Source organism: Eleginops maclovinus, chromosome 20 (genome assembly GCF_036324505.1).
Source record: "Eleginops maclovinus isolate JMC-PN-2008 ecotype Puerto Natales chromosome 20, JC_Emac_rtc_rv5, whole genome shotgun sequence".
In the NCBI taxonomy this organism is placed as follows: domain Eukaryota; kingdom Metazoa; phylum Chordata; class Actinopteri; order Perciformes; family Eleginopidae; genus Eleginops; species Eleginops maclovinus.
Genome location: NC_086368.1, coordinates 9,379,680 through 9,397,163, shown reverse-complemented (window position 1 = coordinate 9,397,163; position 17,484 = coordinate 9,379,680). Strand labels below are relative to the sequence as shown.

Here is a 17,484-nt window from a genome sequence, read left to right as displayed (position 1 = left end):
TTTGATGCTTGTATTTAAACAGAAACAATGAAAGTTGACTTGACTTTCTCCTTTCTTTTTTTCCCCTGTGCACTCACCTCTTTGATATTCCTGTCATACAAGTGAACGTATTAGTGCCCCGGATATCAACACTCAGGGCTCACAGGATAGGCACTTTGTAAAGCTATTTCCTGCAGCCCCCAGACCCATCAGCAAGGCCAAGAGAGCAGCAGAGGGTGGCTGATTGATTAACTTTTCATACAAAACAGGTTTGTCTGTGACTGCTGGCAGTCCGCATCCGCCCAGATTTACAATATCTCGAGGATCATTCTGGGTTCTGTATTCATGATGATGCATTTTCTTTAGCTCCCAGCATGCAGTTGGCATTCTTACCACTGAACAGCCTTGGTTGAATAGAAAAACGATAATCCCCCCTGACTGTCAATTCCTCCATAGCCACTTGGCTCAAAACTGCATACAGACCAGCATGATGTTGATGAGGACGGCATGATTGCGCCGGGCTGCCGGGTGGGCTATCGATGAAAATAATCGTAGAGAAAGAAAGCGATGTCAGCAAAGCCAACACTTTGGTAGACTCTTTTGATACCCCCTGCGTCTCCTTTTCCTCCTTCCTTTTGTCTCTCCCTCCACCTCCGTTCTACCTCCTCCTCCTCCTCCCTCTCGTCTTATTCTCTCCGCTGCCCTGCTACCAACACTACTCTGTAATTTAATCCATTTAGTCATGGCTCCAGATCAATATCCATTTTACTTGGCCTTAGGGAGAGCCTCTTAAATCTGCTTGTTTCTAACAGTGTTAGTTGGCCAGCAGGGGCTCCCATGGGCCCGTGGGCTGATACAGCTGTAGTTCACCACAGTATCTGAGAAAACTAAGCTTACATCTAATCTCCGGATAACAAAACACAGCTTTAGATATTGAAGCTCTATATGTATTATCCCATTTTTAAGAGATTGTACTTTGCATCTTTTACAAAAACAACTCTCTTTTTGATTACAGATTAATTGTTTGAGATGTTGAAATGCAACGCCCGGCCGGTTAGCAAATGAATGACATCGAAACAGATTGCATTAAGGCTAATTTAATGAGTGGACCTTGTAAGTGACCAGAAAGAAAGATGGAATTATTATTCCCTCCAGGATTTGATTTACGGTCTGTACAATGTTACACACTGGAGTGGCGCATGAAGCTTTACTAAACAGCAATGAAAAGGTTCAATTACCACAAATGGACTGCTAAAGTGTCCTTGAGCAAGATAACATCACACCATCAGCAAAAAGTCTAAATGTGACTGTAAGAATTAATCACTCCCTGCCATTGGGGGAAGATTTTGAGCGCACATAACATTGTTAGCTGCCCTACTTCAGTATAAACTGTTCAGCCTGCCACCGGCCAGCTGTACGCTCTGTGGACACCGACAGTGATTCTCCTTCACCTGCTCCACTGCGTTGTGCATCGCCGTGTTTTATAAATAACCGTGTTAAATATTCATTTTGTCAGCATTTGCATCCAAAGTATTTTGTACTTCACATGTGAGATTCATAAAGTCAAAAGGACAGGCAAACAATTTTCACAACTTACTGACACGAATATAAGTACTCCTAGTAAAAAGGACATACAAACTGACTAGAGGTAAGTCAGGATGATTCCTCCTTAATGGGCCTTAACTAAAATTCTCCCATCCCTCTTATGTTGTATTCACATTTATTTATTTTGTTTAAGTATTATATGCAGCCCAAATAAAGCGTTTTCGTCAGTCAATATTTTGTTTATATTTAAGTCAACTCAAGACAACTGCATTCTAAGTACCAATATTATCTTTCTGACATTTTATCCTAAAAAGGTTTGTCTTTCTTTTACAAAGGGCTTTTATTACATCTTTATTTATCCTTTCTTCTTGAGCTATCAATGACATGCATTGGTTGACAAAGTTCACAAATGTGCAACCAAAATCCACACACACTAGCAGTGTAATGCCATAAGCTAACATCTGACAGTAAAAAGGTTGTTTTCTTTTCTCAAGCGGATAAAAAAAACTCATTACTCACTCACAAAATGTAAGTTGATTCCATTATTATAGTCCATTTTGGAGTGTTTTTGTTTTTCCCCAATTCTGAAAGTCTAAATTTGGAAAAACGTGACTTCATAAATATTTCATATAACCTCACCTCCAACTAAAGGACTTGCATTTTCGATCAGGGTCCTCATCTCTTCAAACATATGGTTCTTATCCATACATGCATATAAAAGTAGTTGAAAATATCCTCTTTGATGAGTGTCCCTGACCCATAGCGGATTTGCCATCACAGAGATTATATTTTGCCATTCTTTTCACTGAGAGTAAATCTTTTTATCTTGTTATTTTTCTGTCCTAAGCATATTTATGTAATGTTGTTCGAGTTTACCCTGAACCATTGTCGGTTGAAGTCACTTGAATTTTCGCATTGACTGACGGAGTTTTGTTTTGTGTTTGCATTGTATTGTACTGGGTTTCTATTTTAAACCTTTTAACTTGGAAACTGCCACAGTCAAAAGGTCACATTAAGTTATTATTTCATTAATTAAGGTCTCACCTTATTTAAAAATAAAGAAATTACTAAGTATCTGCTCTTAAAACATTTCCTTTTCCTTCTTATTAATAAAAATGGATTATAGTATACTGTGAGTTCAGAAATCCACCTTGTAATGTGAGTTTCCTCTAACTTCTTAAAACCTGTTTTACTTTTTATAATAGCATTGTTCCATTGAAGTGTACAATTTTCATTTGGCCTTACTCACAATTAAACTATACTTGAACAGCACTAAATTAAATCCAATGAAAGCTAACTTGCGCAACTAGCATTAGCTAAAGGTAAAAAAACATTTTCTATTAACTGTTACTTATTCTGATGAACTGTCACAGATTTGACTGTCTCATATGTTTTTTTATCCACATAACTGAAACAGTAGCTGAATTCCATGATAATGAAGAGAAAGGGAAATAAATCACTAAGTTACCTGGCCAATGTAGCTTTTCTGCACCGTAACAGGGATTACCTGTCATCTCACATTTTGATTTTGTGGAAATCATGCAAATTGAGGTAATGGCCGACTGATTTAACTAAACATGATAAAGATTCACCCATATATTAAACACATTTACAACATTTCCCTTAAATATCAAAGAAAGTTAAAAGATGGACATTTTGTTGCCATATACTGCATTTTCCTGTCACGGTTGTGGTAACAGGACCCAAAAGCAGAGAAACAAGGGGAGGCAGGTATGGGGGTTCGAACTAAAAGCAAGCTTCATTGAATAAAAGCTGCTAACAAAACACAAAAATGCAAGGTACAACAAAACAGAAAAGTAGCAAATGAAAACTATGACAAACCAAAGAACACACGAGGACAAGGGAGGGTAAGCCAGGGAGATCAAGGACATGAAAAAGACTTGACTTGATATGAAAGACAATGACTGGACAAGAGACAAAAGGGGAACTAAGACTAAATCCATCCATCCATCCATCTATCTTCTCTCGCTTTTCCGTCAGGGTCACGAAGGTAACAGCTCCAGCAGAGAGCCCCAAACTTTCCTTTCCCTGGCCACATCAAACAGCTCTGACTGGGGGATTCCAAGGCGCTCCCAGGCCAGCGAAGAGATATAATCCCTCCACCTGGTCCTAGGTCTACCCCTTGGTCTCTTCCCAGCTGGACGTGCCTGGAACACCTCCCTAGGGAGGCGCCCAGGTGGCATCCTCACAAGGTGCCTGAACCACCTCAACTGGCTCCTTTCAACGCGAAGGAGCAGTGGTTCTACTCCGAGTCCCTCCCGATGCCAGCCACCCTGCGGAGAAATCCCATTTCGGCCGCTTGTATCCGCGATCTCGTTCTTTCGGTCATGACCCATCCTTCATGACCATAGGTGAGGGTAGGAACGAAGATGGCCCGGTAGAGAGAGAGCTTTGCCTTCTGGCTCAGCTCTCTTTTCGTCACAACGGTGCGGTAAAGCGACTGCAGTACCGCTCCCGCTGCTCCGATTCTCCGGCCCATCTCACGCTCCATTGTTCCCTCCCTCGAAAACAAGACCCCGAGATACTTGAACTCCTTCACTTGGGGTAAGGCTTCATTCCCTACCTGGAGTGGACAGTCCATCGGTTTCCTATTGAGAACCATGGCCTCAGATTTGGAGGTGCTGATCCTCATCCCAGCCGCTTCACACTCGGCCGCGAACCGATCCAGTGAGTGCTGAAGGTCACAGACCGATGAAGCCATTAGGACCACATCATCTGCAAAAAGCAGTGGTGCAATCCTTAGCCCACCGAACTGCAGACCCCCTCCCCCACGACTACGCCTCGAAATCCTGTCCATGAATATCACAAACAGGATTGGTGACAAAGCGCAGCCCTGGCGGAGGCCAACCCTCACCGGAAATCGGTCCGACGTGCTGCCGAGGACACAGCTCTCGCTTTGAGAGTTCAGAGATTGGATGGCCCTGAGTAGAGACCCCCTCACCCCATACTCCCGCAGCACCTCCCACAGTATCTCCCTGGGAACCCGGTCATACGCCTTCTCCAAATCCACAAAGCACTTGTAGACCGGATTAGCGTACTCCCAGGCCCCCTCCAGGATCCTTGCGAGAGAAAAGCTGGTCCGTCGTTCCACGACCAGGACGAAAACCGCATTGTTCCTCTTCAATCTAAGGTTCGGCAATCGGCCGGACCCTCCTTTCCAGCACCTTAGAGTAAACTTTCCCGGGGAGGCTGAGTAATGTGATGCCTCTGTAATTGGCACACACCCTCTGATCCCCCTTTTTAAAGAGAGGAACCACCACCCCGGTCTGCCACTCCTTCGGTACTGTTTCCGACTTCCACGCAATGTTGATGAGACGTGTCAACCATGACAGTCCCTCAACACCCAGAACCTTCAGCATTTCTGGGCGGATCTCATCCACCCCCGGGGCTTTGTCACTGTGGAGCTGTTTAACTACCTCAGTAACATCCCCCCCGTGAGATTGGAATTGATGCCCCTTCATACTCCAGCTCCGCCTCTAACATAGAGGGCGGAGTTGTCGGATTCAGGAGTTCCTCAATGTGTTCCTTCCACCGCCCTAACACACTATCAGTTGAGTGTCCCATCCTTACTGTACACAGCTTGGATGGTTCCCTGCTTCCCCCTCCTAAGGTGTCGGACGGTTTTCCAGAACAACTTTGGTGCCGACCGAAAGTCCTGCTCCATGGCTTCTCCGAACTTCTCCCACACCCGCTGCTTTGCCTCGGCCACGGCTGAGGCTGCTGCCCTTCGGGCCCGTCGATACCTTGCAACTTTGTCAGCAGTACCCAGGGATAACATATCCCGGAAGGCCTCCTTCTTCAGTCGGACGGCTTCCCTGACCACCGGTGTCCACCAGGAGGTTCGAGGGTTACCGCCCCTTGAGGCACCTAAAACCTTGAGACCACAGCTCCCCGCCGCAGCTTCGGCAATGGAGGCTTTGAACACCACCCACTCTGGTTCAATCTCCCCAGCCTCCACAGGGATGCCTGAAAAGCTCCGCCGGAGGTGTGAGTTGAAGGCCTCCTGGACTTGGGACTCCTCCAGACGTTCCCAGTTCACCCGCACTACACGTTTGGGCTTACCAGGTCTGTCCAGAGGCTTCCCCCGCCACTTGACCCAACTCACCACCAGATGATGATCAGTTGACAACTCCGCCCCTCTCTTCACCCGAGTGTCCAAAACATGCGGCCTCAGGTCCGATGATACGATAACAAAATCGATCATGGACCTTCTGCCTAGGGTGCTCTGGTACCACGTACACTTATGAGCATCCTTATGTTCGAACATGGTGTTTGTTATGGCCAATCCATGACTAACACAGAAGTCTAGTAACAAACCACCACTCCGGTTCAGATCAGGGGGGCCGTTCCTCCCAATCACGCCCCTCCAAGTGTCTCCATCATTGCCCAGAAGTCTCCCAGCAAGACTAAGGAGTCCCCTTCAGGAGCCCCATACAGGACTTCTTTCAGGGTCTCCAAGAAGGCCGAATACTCTGAACTGCTGTTTGGTGCATAAGCACACACAACAGCCAGAGTTTTCCCCCCATGACCCGCAGACGTATGGAGGCGACCCTCTCGTCCACTGGGGTAAACTCCAACAAAGCGGCACTCAACCGGGGGCTTGAGTATCCCCACACCTGCTCAGTGCCTCACACCTTGGGCAACTCTGGAGAAGAATAGAGTCCAACCCCTATCCAGAAGTAAGGTTCCAGAGCCGACGCTGTGCGTAGAGGTGAGCCCCACCAGATCCAACTGGTAACGCTCCACCTCCCGCACAAGCTCCGGCTCCTTCCCCCCCAGAGAGGTGACATTCCACGTCCCCAAAGCCAGCTTCTGTCGCCTGAGTCTGGTCCGTTGATACCCTCTGCTTTCACTGCCACCCTTCTGGCAGCACACCCAACCCATGTTGCTTTTTCGGGCTGTGCCCGGCCGGGCTCCATGGCAAGCCCGGCCACCAGACGCTCGCTGACGAGTCCTCCTTCTGGGCCTGGCTCCAGAAGGGGACCCCGGGCTTCCTCCGGGCCGGGTATCTTCGCTTCCAAGTGTGTTTTTCATGAGGTCTTTTTGAACCAATCTTAGTCTGACCCTTTACCTGAGACCAATTTGCCATGACAAGGTTCCAGACAACACAGCCCCCAGGTTCATCGGGGCACACAAACCTCTCCACCAGGATAAGGTGCTGGTTCTCGGAAAGGAAAAGACTAAATCCACAATGGTAATCACAAGACAAGACACAGCTGGAGAGGGGAGGAGACACACGGGGGCAACAGGTGAACACAATGACACAATTGGGCAGAGGAGGGAAACTCCGACAGCAAGGGAAACTAAACATGACACAAGAGGGGAAAACATTTCGAAATAAAACAGGAAACAACAAACACAAAACAAGGATTATGACATTTCCATTCTATTGGGCTATCTTACATTTATATTTCTTGTCCCAGAGGTATGTTGCTTTCACAGAAACCTATAGATAGAAACATAGACATCAAATATTAATGTACCAGTAGTCAAGTTAGTATCAGTGCAGAAAGGGCAATCTGCAGCTGACGCAAACTCCATTTAAATGTCCTGTATGTCCGAACACACTGATACATACTTTTCTTTGTTCAAATGTTGAAAAATACATTATATCTAGTTGTCATGCATGTGTTGTGCAGATATAAAGGAAAATGGATGTAGCCTTTCACTACTGCTCACACACTCTCCGTCTCCTCATTAGCTGCAGCATCCAATAACTCTTCACTTCAGCACCTGTACACCAACACACACAACATGAGAATAAAGGTGCCATTTTATACATGAAAATCATGGAAGATTACCATCAAGTAGAGAGGAGAACATATCACGTCTTTTCCATCTGGCTTTGGCATAATCAAAACTGCCTGGATGTTCCCCAAATTGGAAAGTTGTCTTTGCAATCAAGAGTCACTCAGCTTATCTTCCACACAGATATTTCTGTTGTGCGCTTCTGCCTCCTGTCATTTTGCACCCAAGGTGACATTGAAAACCCATCATCAGCTGCCATCTCACTCATGCATGTAATGGTTTTTAATAAAAGCGCTCAGCCCTTGTGAGAAATTAGCAAAACCTGTCTTCATGAGAGAACAGGTTTACCACTGTTGTTAATTGTTTGCTTTAGTTTCTCTTTTGCCAAATATTTGTGTTAGTCAGCTCTCTAGCAAATGAGCAGGTTCAACCCTTTTCCAGGCACGTTTTTTGTTCACTTTCTCATGCAATTCACTGACTGATCTTTAATGCCATTAGAACAGTCATGTTTTCAAGTAATCATGCTTCTCTGAGGACTTGCTCATTTTCACAATTCAACCAAAGGAGATTTCCAATTTAAAGAAACAATATTTCATGTGTACAAACAATAACAACATTTTCTTCTTCTAAAAATAAGAACGAGCAGGTGAATCGAGGTTCAAGCAAAAAAATCTTCTATGATGTTACCTTTTAAATGTGAGGTAGACATCAGGACGGAAAGCTAGGGATGAAAACTAGAGTGCTACCTCACGTTTTACTCTAGCAACAAGTGATATTGCTTCTAAAAATGTGCTTGATATAGAGGCAAGAGCAGAGTCTATTTTTAAAGAAGGAAAAGATTCTTACTCTCCAAAATACTTAGATTTTCAAAAATAAAAAAGGCTAAAAGCCTTTGGCTAAGCACTGTGTATTTAAACATTTAACCTTAGCAAAAAAAGACTTTTGCATGACATTTTGAAAGACATTTAGGACAGTACAGGCATGGTTTGTGCAACAAAGAGCACAGCTTGATAGCAGAAAGACAAGTCATGGTATTTTGCATCTAGACGACGTGCAAATTCCTTTTATAAATGTGTTTCCCCTCAAATATGAACAGTGATTAATGTCTTTACTCTCAATATGTGTTCCTAATCTCTCTTTAGGTGCTGTGTTAGCCATTTAATAATGGAAGCGCGTTGTCCTACAGTATCATTTTGCAGAAAATACATTTCCCAACTCTCAGCTGAATATATCAAGCATGTCTGATTGATTCATGACTGCCAATATCATTACTATCATTAGGACATACATCTCCAGTGCGCTGTGAATATGAAGATTGTCAAGGGCGGCTATCATGTTGCTGTCACACTGAGAGTGACCTGGCTGTGAACCACCAGCTTTATCTGTGGATTAATTAAGAGGCCAGTGCACTCTATAAAAAGTGCCCGTTCAACCTGCTCTCCGGGATATTTAATTCACTTATTCCCTTTGTCCCTTTTTTCCCTCTGAATTTAAATGTGTCCATCCTTCATTTTCTCCCCATGTACCTTTGATAAGACACAATAGTTGTTAGACTCTCCTGAAAATGTTTTTTTTTTTTTTTAACATCATACTGCAACAAAACAGGGAATGTGTTTAATCTGTCAGTGGCCATTGTCATCATCACCTCCCTGAAGGGAAATTCAGAAACGTGGAGCTGTGCCCATTGTTTTCGCAGAGAGCAGCACAGAGAGAATTAACCTAACACAGGAAGCTCTGCGTGCCTCTGGCTTCAACACAAACATTTACCCCTCCATGCATATATGTGCACACATAAACACACGTGCATGCATGCATATGTGAATACACTGCAGGTCAGAACACACCGTCATGCACACACATCCATCTGTCATGCCATTGTTTCTCGTCTCGACATACTAAAGAAAGAACTACAGCTGGATTCCACGGTGTGCTTTGATCCTGATTTTTCCAGCGAGCTGAATTTATCTGCTAAATGTATCTTCATCTGTATCTGGCCAGCAGCGGTTGTCATGGCACATGATGCCACGCATGCGGCGTGATAAAAAAAATAAAAGAATGAGCAATCCCTTATCACACCAAACCAAAACAATCATTTTCTTTTTTGAAGGATGCAGTGTAAATGATCAGTATTTAAAGGTGAGATTTATGTCTACATGCATCTTGTTCAAAGCACCTGCAGGCCATTGACACATCTTCATGCATCAAGATTCATATTTCTTTCCTTCAAGCATGACTTGTCCACAACATTTACATGTTGCCCTTCTTTGCCGACTCAACAAGGGTTGGTGCTTGCTAGAGGGTGAAATTTAACCTCGCATTGACTCTAATTTTGGGTGAGCTCTACGTGGTTGTTGGTTGCTATTTATGTGATTTTTCTCTGTTGTGTCTGCAATATTCCTAGCAGCCTTTGTCTGATTGGAAACTGGCACCTTTCACTACAGTTGAACGGACCACAAACTTTCTGAACACAGCTAATTAAAAAGAAAGGAGAAAACACAGGGGAGGGCCACACACTTCTGGCTCATAATTATTATTTTTGAGTGAGTATTTTGAGATATCCTTATATCCTTATTGTTCCTATAAGTATAGAGTAAGCTGATGGGAATGGAATTAGCTTTGTGGATATTCCATCATAAACATAGTACTGGAACCAAAAACATCACAGAATCACCAAATTTGGTTGTACAAAATGTCATGCGAATTCTTTCAATAGACTATTTCACAAAACAACAAAAGCAAAGGTCATCCTTATGGTGGACTCCATACAACATTACGATGAATCAATGCACACACTTGTGCCAACCATCTGAGGGATGTTGAGTAAATCACTGTGAAGGTGAACACTTGGAGCAACTGATGAATGTCAGGAGATCACCGGAGTCATTTGGATTCATCGTCCGGAAACCATGAATGTCTGCACCAAACTTTATTGCAATAAATTCATTCTGACCCCCAAGCAGGGCTTTATTGGCATTAAACCACCAGTAGACAGTTGTCAGATCCCTTCACTGTGGGGAACCATAGAAATTGCATTGATAAAAGGGCAAATGAGGACATTTACTGACTTACACAGTTTGATTAGCAACTAAAATCAGTTAGATTGTGAGAGAAGATTTTATCTCTACCCTCCAGTCTCTTTCCCACTCTCTAACACTGATGGATATCCCGCGCTACATCTTCACTCAGCCATGCACACTTGCCCTCCTATTTCCCCGCCGAGAGGTCAGGTCTGTTCGTGTCTGTTGGAAAGCTTTAACAGGCACCGCATCTTTAGCCATTCGTAGCTAACAGCAGGTAGTTTAGCCGTCTCCTCTAATGAAGGCATTTATTTTATCATTCAGCCTTGAAGTTGCCTTTACAATTAAGTCATATTTGAAGAGTGTAGTTTCAAAGGCAAACACCTGTGCTCGTTATCCCCAAATTAGAGCGAATTATATCTCTTTTACTGCCTCAATATAACATTTATTTATTTGTTTGTCATAATGCATGCAGTGCTGTTGTTGTTGTTGTTGTTGTTGTTGTTGTTGTTGTCAATGACTTGGTTATTTATAGACTTCTAGGCTTCTAACCTTGATGTTATTATTTCCAGGATTTCTCTGCAGTTCGAATTTCCACATTTTGGGGCTCTGAAAATGAGAGCCGGGATGAATGGCATGCCTGGTGCCTCGGGGAACGGATGACCTTAAGGGTTAGTATCAGAGCATTGTTGCCTGTGACACTGGGTTAACGTTCGCTCAAACTCTCCATGGAGACAAAGACAAGACAAACAAAGCCCTATGGGATTTCAAAGAGAGGAGCATATAACTGTCATTCAGGTCTGTAAATTCCCAGGCATCATGCAGTTCATGTTATGGTGTCCATGATAGGCTTGTTTTGGCGTTTCGTCGCCCATTTTCAGATTTGTTTTAAAGCCTTTCTGAAGGTAATAGCTTTCGAGTTTGATATCTTTATTAGATTCTTACCCAGTGGCCTCATTCTTCTTCTCTGCAATGCCGGCTGATCAGGTAGGAACTGCAGGGCAGCAAATTGCAGAGAAGGATAACAATTTATAGGCTGGAGTGGTGAGAAACGTGGTTTTATATCTGGGGCAGTGTTATTAAAAATGTCAATTGTGGAGCTAGGGACGTACAGGACAGGTCATAAACCTGTACAATAATCCTGAAAAGTCATTTGTGTGTCAGGGAGCAAAAACAATATAGGCGCGCACAAACACAGAGCAAAAATAAAATTGCACTCCAGTGTGTGTGTTTACTGTACACGCTGACTTTCTGTGACTGGCACAGTGTGCATGTCTTTGTTGGAGAAGAGTGTTCATGAGTCACCACTGTCTTTAGCCCGCGGCTCAGCAGCCAGCCAGCTGAAGGAGGGATGCATGTTTTATTTTAGTCTCTCTAATATGCCGTGAAGACATCATTATCTTGAAACATGTTGTATTCCAGGGCGTCTATTGTTTAAAAATGGCACAGAAGATGTGGATAACTTAAACTGTTTCATCCTCATTGCAGTCACAGAGATCATTAAATATGCAATTCATCTTGCTTCATTAGATGGGGCTTTTGGTATTGCCAGCTAAGCAGTGTGTGGCTGTGTGAACCCTCCTTGGTGAGCGAAGGATGTTATCTTTTCTGTCATGCACATACCAGCGCTGCCCATAGGGAAGAGGTGAGCATGCAAGGAACTTGGCTGATTGAGGGCACAGAGGCGCTCTGACGCTGTGCACTGCGACGGTTGCCTGTGAATACTAAGGATGCCTCACAAGAGACTCTTTTGTCAGCATCAACTCCCTTTGAGGAGAGTCATGAATAGCACAGAGTGTGTGAGATTTTATTATACATTCCTCCCATAACAACATTTCTTATCTTGATATATTTTTTTCTTCTCTGCATAGCCCGAGAGTTCATTGTTCCGATATACAGTACACCCAATTCGCAATGAAAATACTGGATGGCATTTATTGTGTTAAATTATATCAGTGAGATATGTTCCAAGTATATGACAAAGAAAAAGAGAGCACATTTGTAATGTAATGATTTTGGCATTAAAATCTGTGTTTAGCCACTGTGAAGTGTCACCACTTTGGCCTGGACTGGATTTGTGAATGTGAAATATGAGCATGGAAATGTATTAAAGCTCAGACAGAACTTATCAAGGAAAAATTGGAGAGGCATCCAGAGGGAAATGCTAAGCTGTGTGCTTCACTGCAGATCACTGAAACATAGATAATGAAGATGAAGAGAGAAAGAGAGCTGTGGCTATACCTAAGTACATTTATTCAAGTAATGTTACTATTTCAGGGTAATTTATTTGTATTTTCTTCCATTTTTAATCCTACTCAACACATTATAAGGGATAATATTATCATTTGTACAGCACTACATGTAATGTGGGTGAGCAATGGCTCGTACCACGCCCATTATAGATGTTCACATCTGTAAAGTTCCATGACTGTGTCTCACATGGTTGCCACACTGTTGTTGTGACACATTTTGTCCACAGACAGACAAACAAACATGAACACCAGGCAAATTACAAAACCTCTTCTGTGTACACACCCAGGTGAACATTACGTTGCCATTATGACATACACACAAGAACTCACAAGCTAAAAAACAAAATTGCAACTTATTTACAAATACATACAGTACATTCATTCATTCATATGTGAAGACCATTGTTGCGCACACACACGCACACGCACACACACACACACACACACACACACACACACACACACACACACACACACACACACACACACACACACACACACACACACACACACACCAAGAAAGAGAGGAATCCCGACTCTCCCTCCTTTTTAAATGGCGCAGCCACCCAGTGCTTCAGTAACCTGATTTCCCCAGCTGTCAGTCTAAACAAGACCCGGCTTTGGGATCCTGCCGTCCTCTGGTCTTCAGAAAGGGACAGAGCCTGTCCTCCCAGAGAGTCTAGGAAACAACCTCAGAACACAACAGACACTCAAACAAGGAGCAGTGAAAGCAGCAAGGATACAAGGTAAGAGGATGTAAACAATTAAGACTGTTTTTATTTCAGAGCAGTCAGTTCAAGTTTTGAACCATCAGTTATCAAGAATGAAGAGAAAAATCTGACTATTTAAAAGGGAAAAGTTGTATCAAAAAAATGCCAGTTAAGAGGATAAAGCAGGCCCTTTGAGGCGGTCAGCCACTAAGGGGAGGGCAACAGGATACAACTGGTGGGTGGATCCTTATGATTGTTTCTGTGCATGACAAGTCTTTCACTTACATGCTTCCTCTCCCTCTGGACAGGAGCACTTTGTAGGAGCTGGAGACACATTCCTCCAGTTAAAAATATTTCAATAATCTTTGCTTTTCAGGACTGCAACTAGAAGTTTAAGAACTTCTGGATCACTTTCTGGACTGACTTTACAAGTGAGATTTCTTCAGGAAACTGAAAACCCTGAGCTGCACTTTTGCAGCTCCAAAACAATGGCAGAGTGCGTGCAGGATGCCACGGTGATCCAGGATCCAGAAGCTAACACAGAGGACCCGAGAGAGGTTTTAACCGAGTGTACATCAGTGGTAGCAGTCAAAGCCAGACCTGCAGAGCTGAGGCTGATTCGGAGCTTGTCCAAGTCTGACTCTGACTTGTTGGCGTCACCTTTCGGAGGAGAGGAAGATGGAGGAATGGCTGGCCGCAGTGGGTCCGTGTCTAACTGCCGCTCTGGGCAGCCATCCATGGAGCGCATGCCATCTTTTGCTTCTGAGTGGGATGAGGTAATACTCCAGCTCAGGGGAAGGGAAACCAGTGGGAGGGTATAGATGGCGGAGGGAGTGGCACTGTTGGTGTTAAAACATGGAAAGGCTTTCAAATAAAGTGTGATAAAGTCCTTAAAAGAGAGTGTGTTAGCGAGTGTGTGAAAATATAGACCGAAGAGGCCGAAAAGAGATGCAACTTAGGATAAGTGGGAATGAAAGAAAGAACTCAATGTATGTGTCGTTTTTTTTTCTCATTTTAGGACATCATAGTGTTACAGGGTATACACAAAATAAATGCAGCTACTATGTAAAATAACGTACAGGATTAAAGAAAAAAACGTAAAGAAAATGCATTAATTTAACAGATACAACATTAATTGTCACATCTAATCCTCTGATGAGTACCTTACTAATTTCCCCAAATGTCTACAAAGATTTGAACTTTATTCCTAAGTCTCATGACTGTATTTTCCATTCCATTTATTTAATTTACAAGATTATTCTATTTGGAGTTTTTTAGGATATTATATTTCAACCAATTCCTTAAGATATGTTTAATTATTGCTTTACTTGTTACGATGATTAAGTGAGAAGTAAAAAGCAGCATATTTCAGGACAGGAAAGAAAGATTCAGGAAAGGAAGGAAGGAAGGAAGGAAGGAAGGAAGGAAGGAAGGAAGGAAGGAAGGAAGGAAGGAAGGAAGGAAGGAAGGAAGGAAGGAAGGAAGGAAGGAAGGAAGGAAGGAAGGAAGGAAGGAAGGAAGGAAGGAAGGAAGCAGAGCCGAGGCAGCAGTATGAGAGCGATCATAGGAGTCCAGCAGAAGCAGTGATAGACTGTAGTAACTTTACCCAGGCTGTTGGCATAGAGTGCCTGTGGGTGAGAGCTTGAATGCATGAATGGCTTGATCACTTGCACCGACCTCCCTGTAGCAGCCCTGGCATCCAAGACTAATTGGGCTTGTGCTGTCATTCCACATCCACTCAGTATATGTCTCAGGGGCCGAACCCACGCTTCCACTGTCTCCTCCTGCACTCCTCTGGCTCCTTTACTCCGTCTTACGCCATCTACTTTCAGCCCTCTGTGAGCAACTCTCCCCCATCCCCATCCCCAAAAGCCTTAACTTGTGATTTCCGTGATTTGAGCGTCAATGTATCCTAAAGCACGGCAAAGACTCTGAAATTAGTAGTCATTTCTTACCAAAACTCTCAAAGGCACTTAAATAGTCAAAACCTTTAAGGGGACAATAGCTGACGACTGATAATAGATGGTATTATTAGTGCAAAGCTTGGGGGCAAAATGATATGATTTATTTTTAAATATCCAGCAGACTAGAACATTTCTGACACTTTCTGCTGAGGGTTTAGACCCTATCACAACGATAAAAAATGTATCTTATTCAGAGTTTAAGGTTTAGTTTTTTTGCATTGTGAAATATCTTGCCATAAATGATATCTTAGCTGGCAAATTTGTGGAGGAGCAGCATAAAGCCTGTTTGATAGCCTGTTGGCTACACAATGTGTGCCCCGAATTACTGACCATTTTTTCACCATAGAAAAATGGACTCAATAACAATTTATAATCCTTCTCCGACGCACATCTAAATGTGAATTCTCTGATTTAAATGTCTGCAATTAAACAACACTTGCAGATTTACACATCATGGAAGACTGGACTATTGATCTTGGCACAGATGTGTGCTCTCAGAGTGCTCTTGTGGTTTTTAGAATAATTATATTGATATCAGTAGTAATCAGGATTTAAATGTAAGGGAATATGACATTTGCTGCCATAAAAAAAATAAGAGAGGAAGCACTGATCTAACAGCAATGTAATGCAAAGCAGATGTAGCATGAACAGATCAAACATAGTATTCTTCCCATTTGGACTTGAATTGACTTAGAAACTGCTGATACTTGGACTTGGTTCTTTCTTGGACTGGACCACTGAATCTAGGACTTAACAGAGGCGTACTTGATTACAGCCCCATGGATGTTAAAGTCACATTCAATACCGGTTGGGATTTTACAGTATGTCTTGAACATGTATCTTAGTCATGTTTAAAACAGGGGCAGTTAGAGTACTCCAACATCTTAAACATTTACTTGGCCCTGTGTGCCCCTCTCTTTGTCTATCCCTGTGTCCTGCGCCTCCTCCACCCTCTGCTCTCTGACAAAAAATGTTTATTCAGGCTATGTTGGGTGGGGTGTCCTGTTCTCAAGGGCATCCTGTTTTGCAGCTGCTCCCGGGTGTCTGTTTCTCTTTCAGATTTCAAGGGATTTGTTTGGGTTGGCCATTTGTGTGTGTGCAGCGAGGGCAAAAGTTGACTCATGAATTTATCTCGTGAAGCAATCAACCACCATCAAACATTGAGGCTCAGAGGAAGGCTGGGCTTTAGATCAGAAATGTAAACAGACACACACACACACACACACACACACACACACACACACACACACACACACACACACACACACACACACACACACACACACACACACACACACACACACACACACACACACACAGGCCTTCTGAATGCCAATGCTGGTGCTCAGATGCTGTTATTATGAAGTTATCAGATGAAGTATAACCTTTAAACCCCATTGACATTTTCAGTGGTATATATACATTTTGAGTTGTATTATGTGTGGCAGCTTGTGTAACAGTGGAACATTTTTAAGAAAAGGTTAAAGGACGCCACGTAAAAAATAAATAAAGTTCAGTTACAGACTTCAAATTCAGACCCTCATTTCACACCCTGTGTCCTGAGTGTAGGAGATTTACTTATAGAGGGATAAAATATATTGTTCAATAGCACTTAATCCTGTATTTAATATTAACCCCATAGCATCTACCTGATGGCAGAGGTTCATAATCAGAGAGCATTTAGGGGAAGAGATGCTGCCTTTACCCAATCATTTTCAATGCGGTGTTCAGACCAGTCTGTTTTGTTGTAATTTTAACTTAACTGATATAAAACCAAAACAAGCTGTAGTGTGTGTTCCCTCGTTCTTATGTGATATTAATAAAGAAACAAAAATACAAAATTATAAAAAAATACCATAAACTAGCCTTTTTAAACACTAATTTTGTATTTGTATTCTGTATATAAACTTGGCCACAGAGAAATTTACCTTATACAAAAGTATTTATTTTGAGAAAACATGTGAAAAAACAAACAGTAATATTTAAAAGTCCCTCCCCAGAAAAATAGTCGAATGAAACGGAATAAAAAAAAAAAAATATTGATTTGTTGGTTGGATGTTTTTTATGTGAATTTCCCTTCAGGTTTAAAGCTGTATCACATATAACATTAATAAAGCTTATAATCTAATACTTTGTGTTACACACCGTGCTAAAAAAAGAAATGGCATTTTTGATTAAGATGATTGACGTCCACACCACATCTGTTCAATACTCAAAAGGCAAAGGTTAACACAACCACATGTTACAG

At 42.8% G+C, this 17,484-nt stretch overlaps 1 protein-coding gene across 5 annotated transcripts in view; it reads left to right on the top strand.

Moving 5' to 3' along the window:
- Positions 1-13,568: 13,568 nt before the first annotated feature.
- anks1ab (ankyrin repeat and sterile alpha motif domain containing 1Ab) overlaps positions 13,569-17,484 on the top strand; it is a 40,039-nt gene continuing 36,123 nt past the window's right edge. For all 5 annotated transcript variants that reach the window (XR_010168291.1, XM_063912030.1, XM_063912028.1 and 2 more), the window contains exon 1: positions 13,569-14,048. Coding sequence is in view for 4 of the 5 variants with exons in the window: in XM_063912030.1 (XP_063768100.1) it covers positions 13,761-14,048 (288 nt within the window). In the remaining variant the exon portion in view is untranslated. The remainder of the gene's footprint in view (positions 14,049-17,484) is intronic.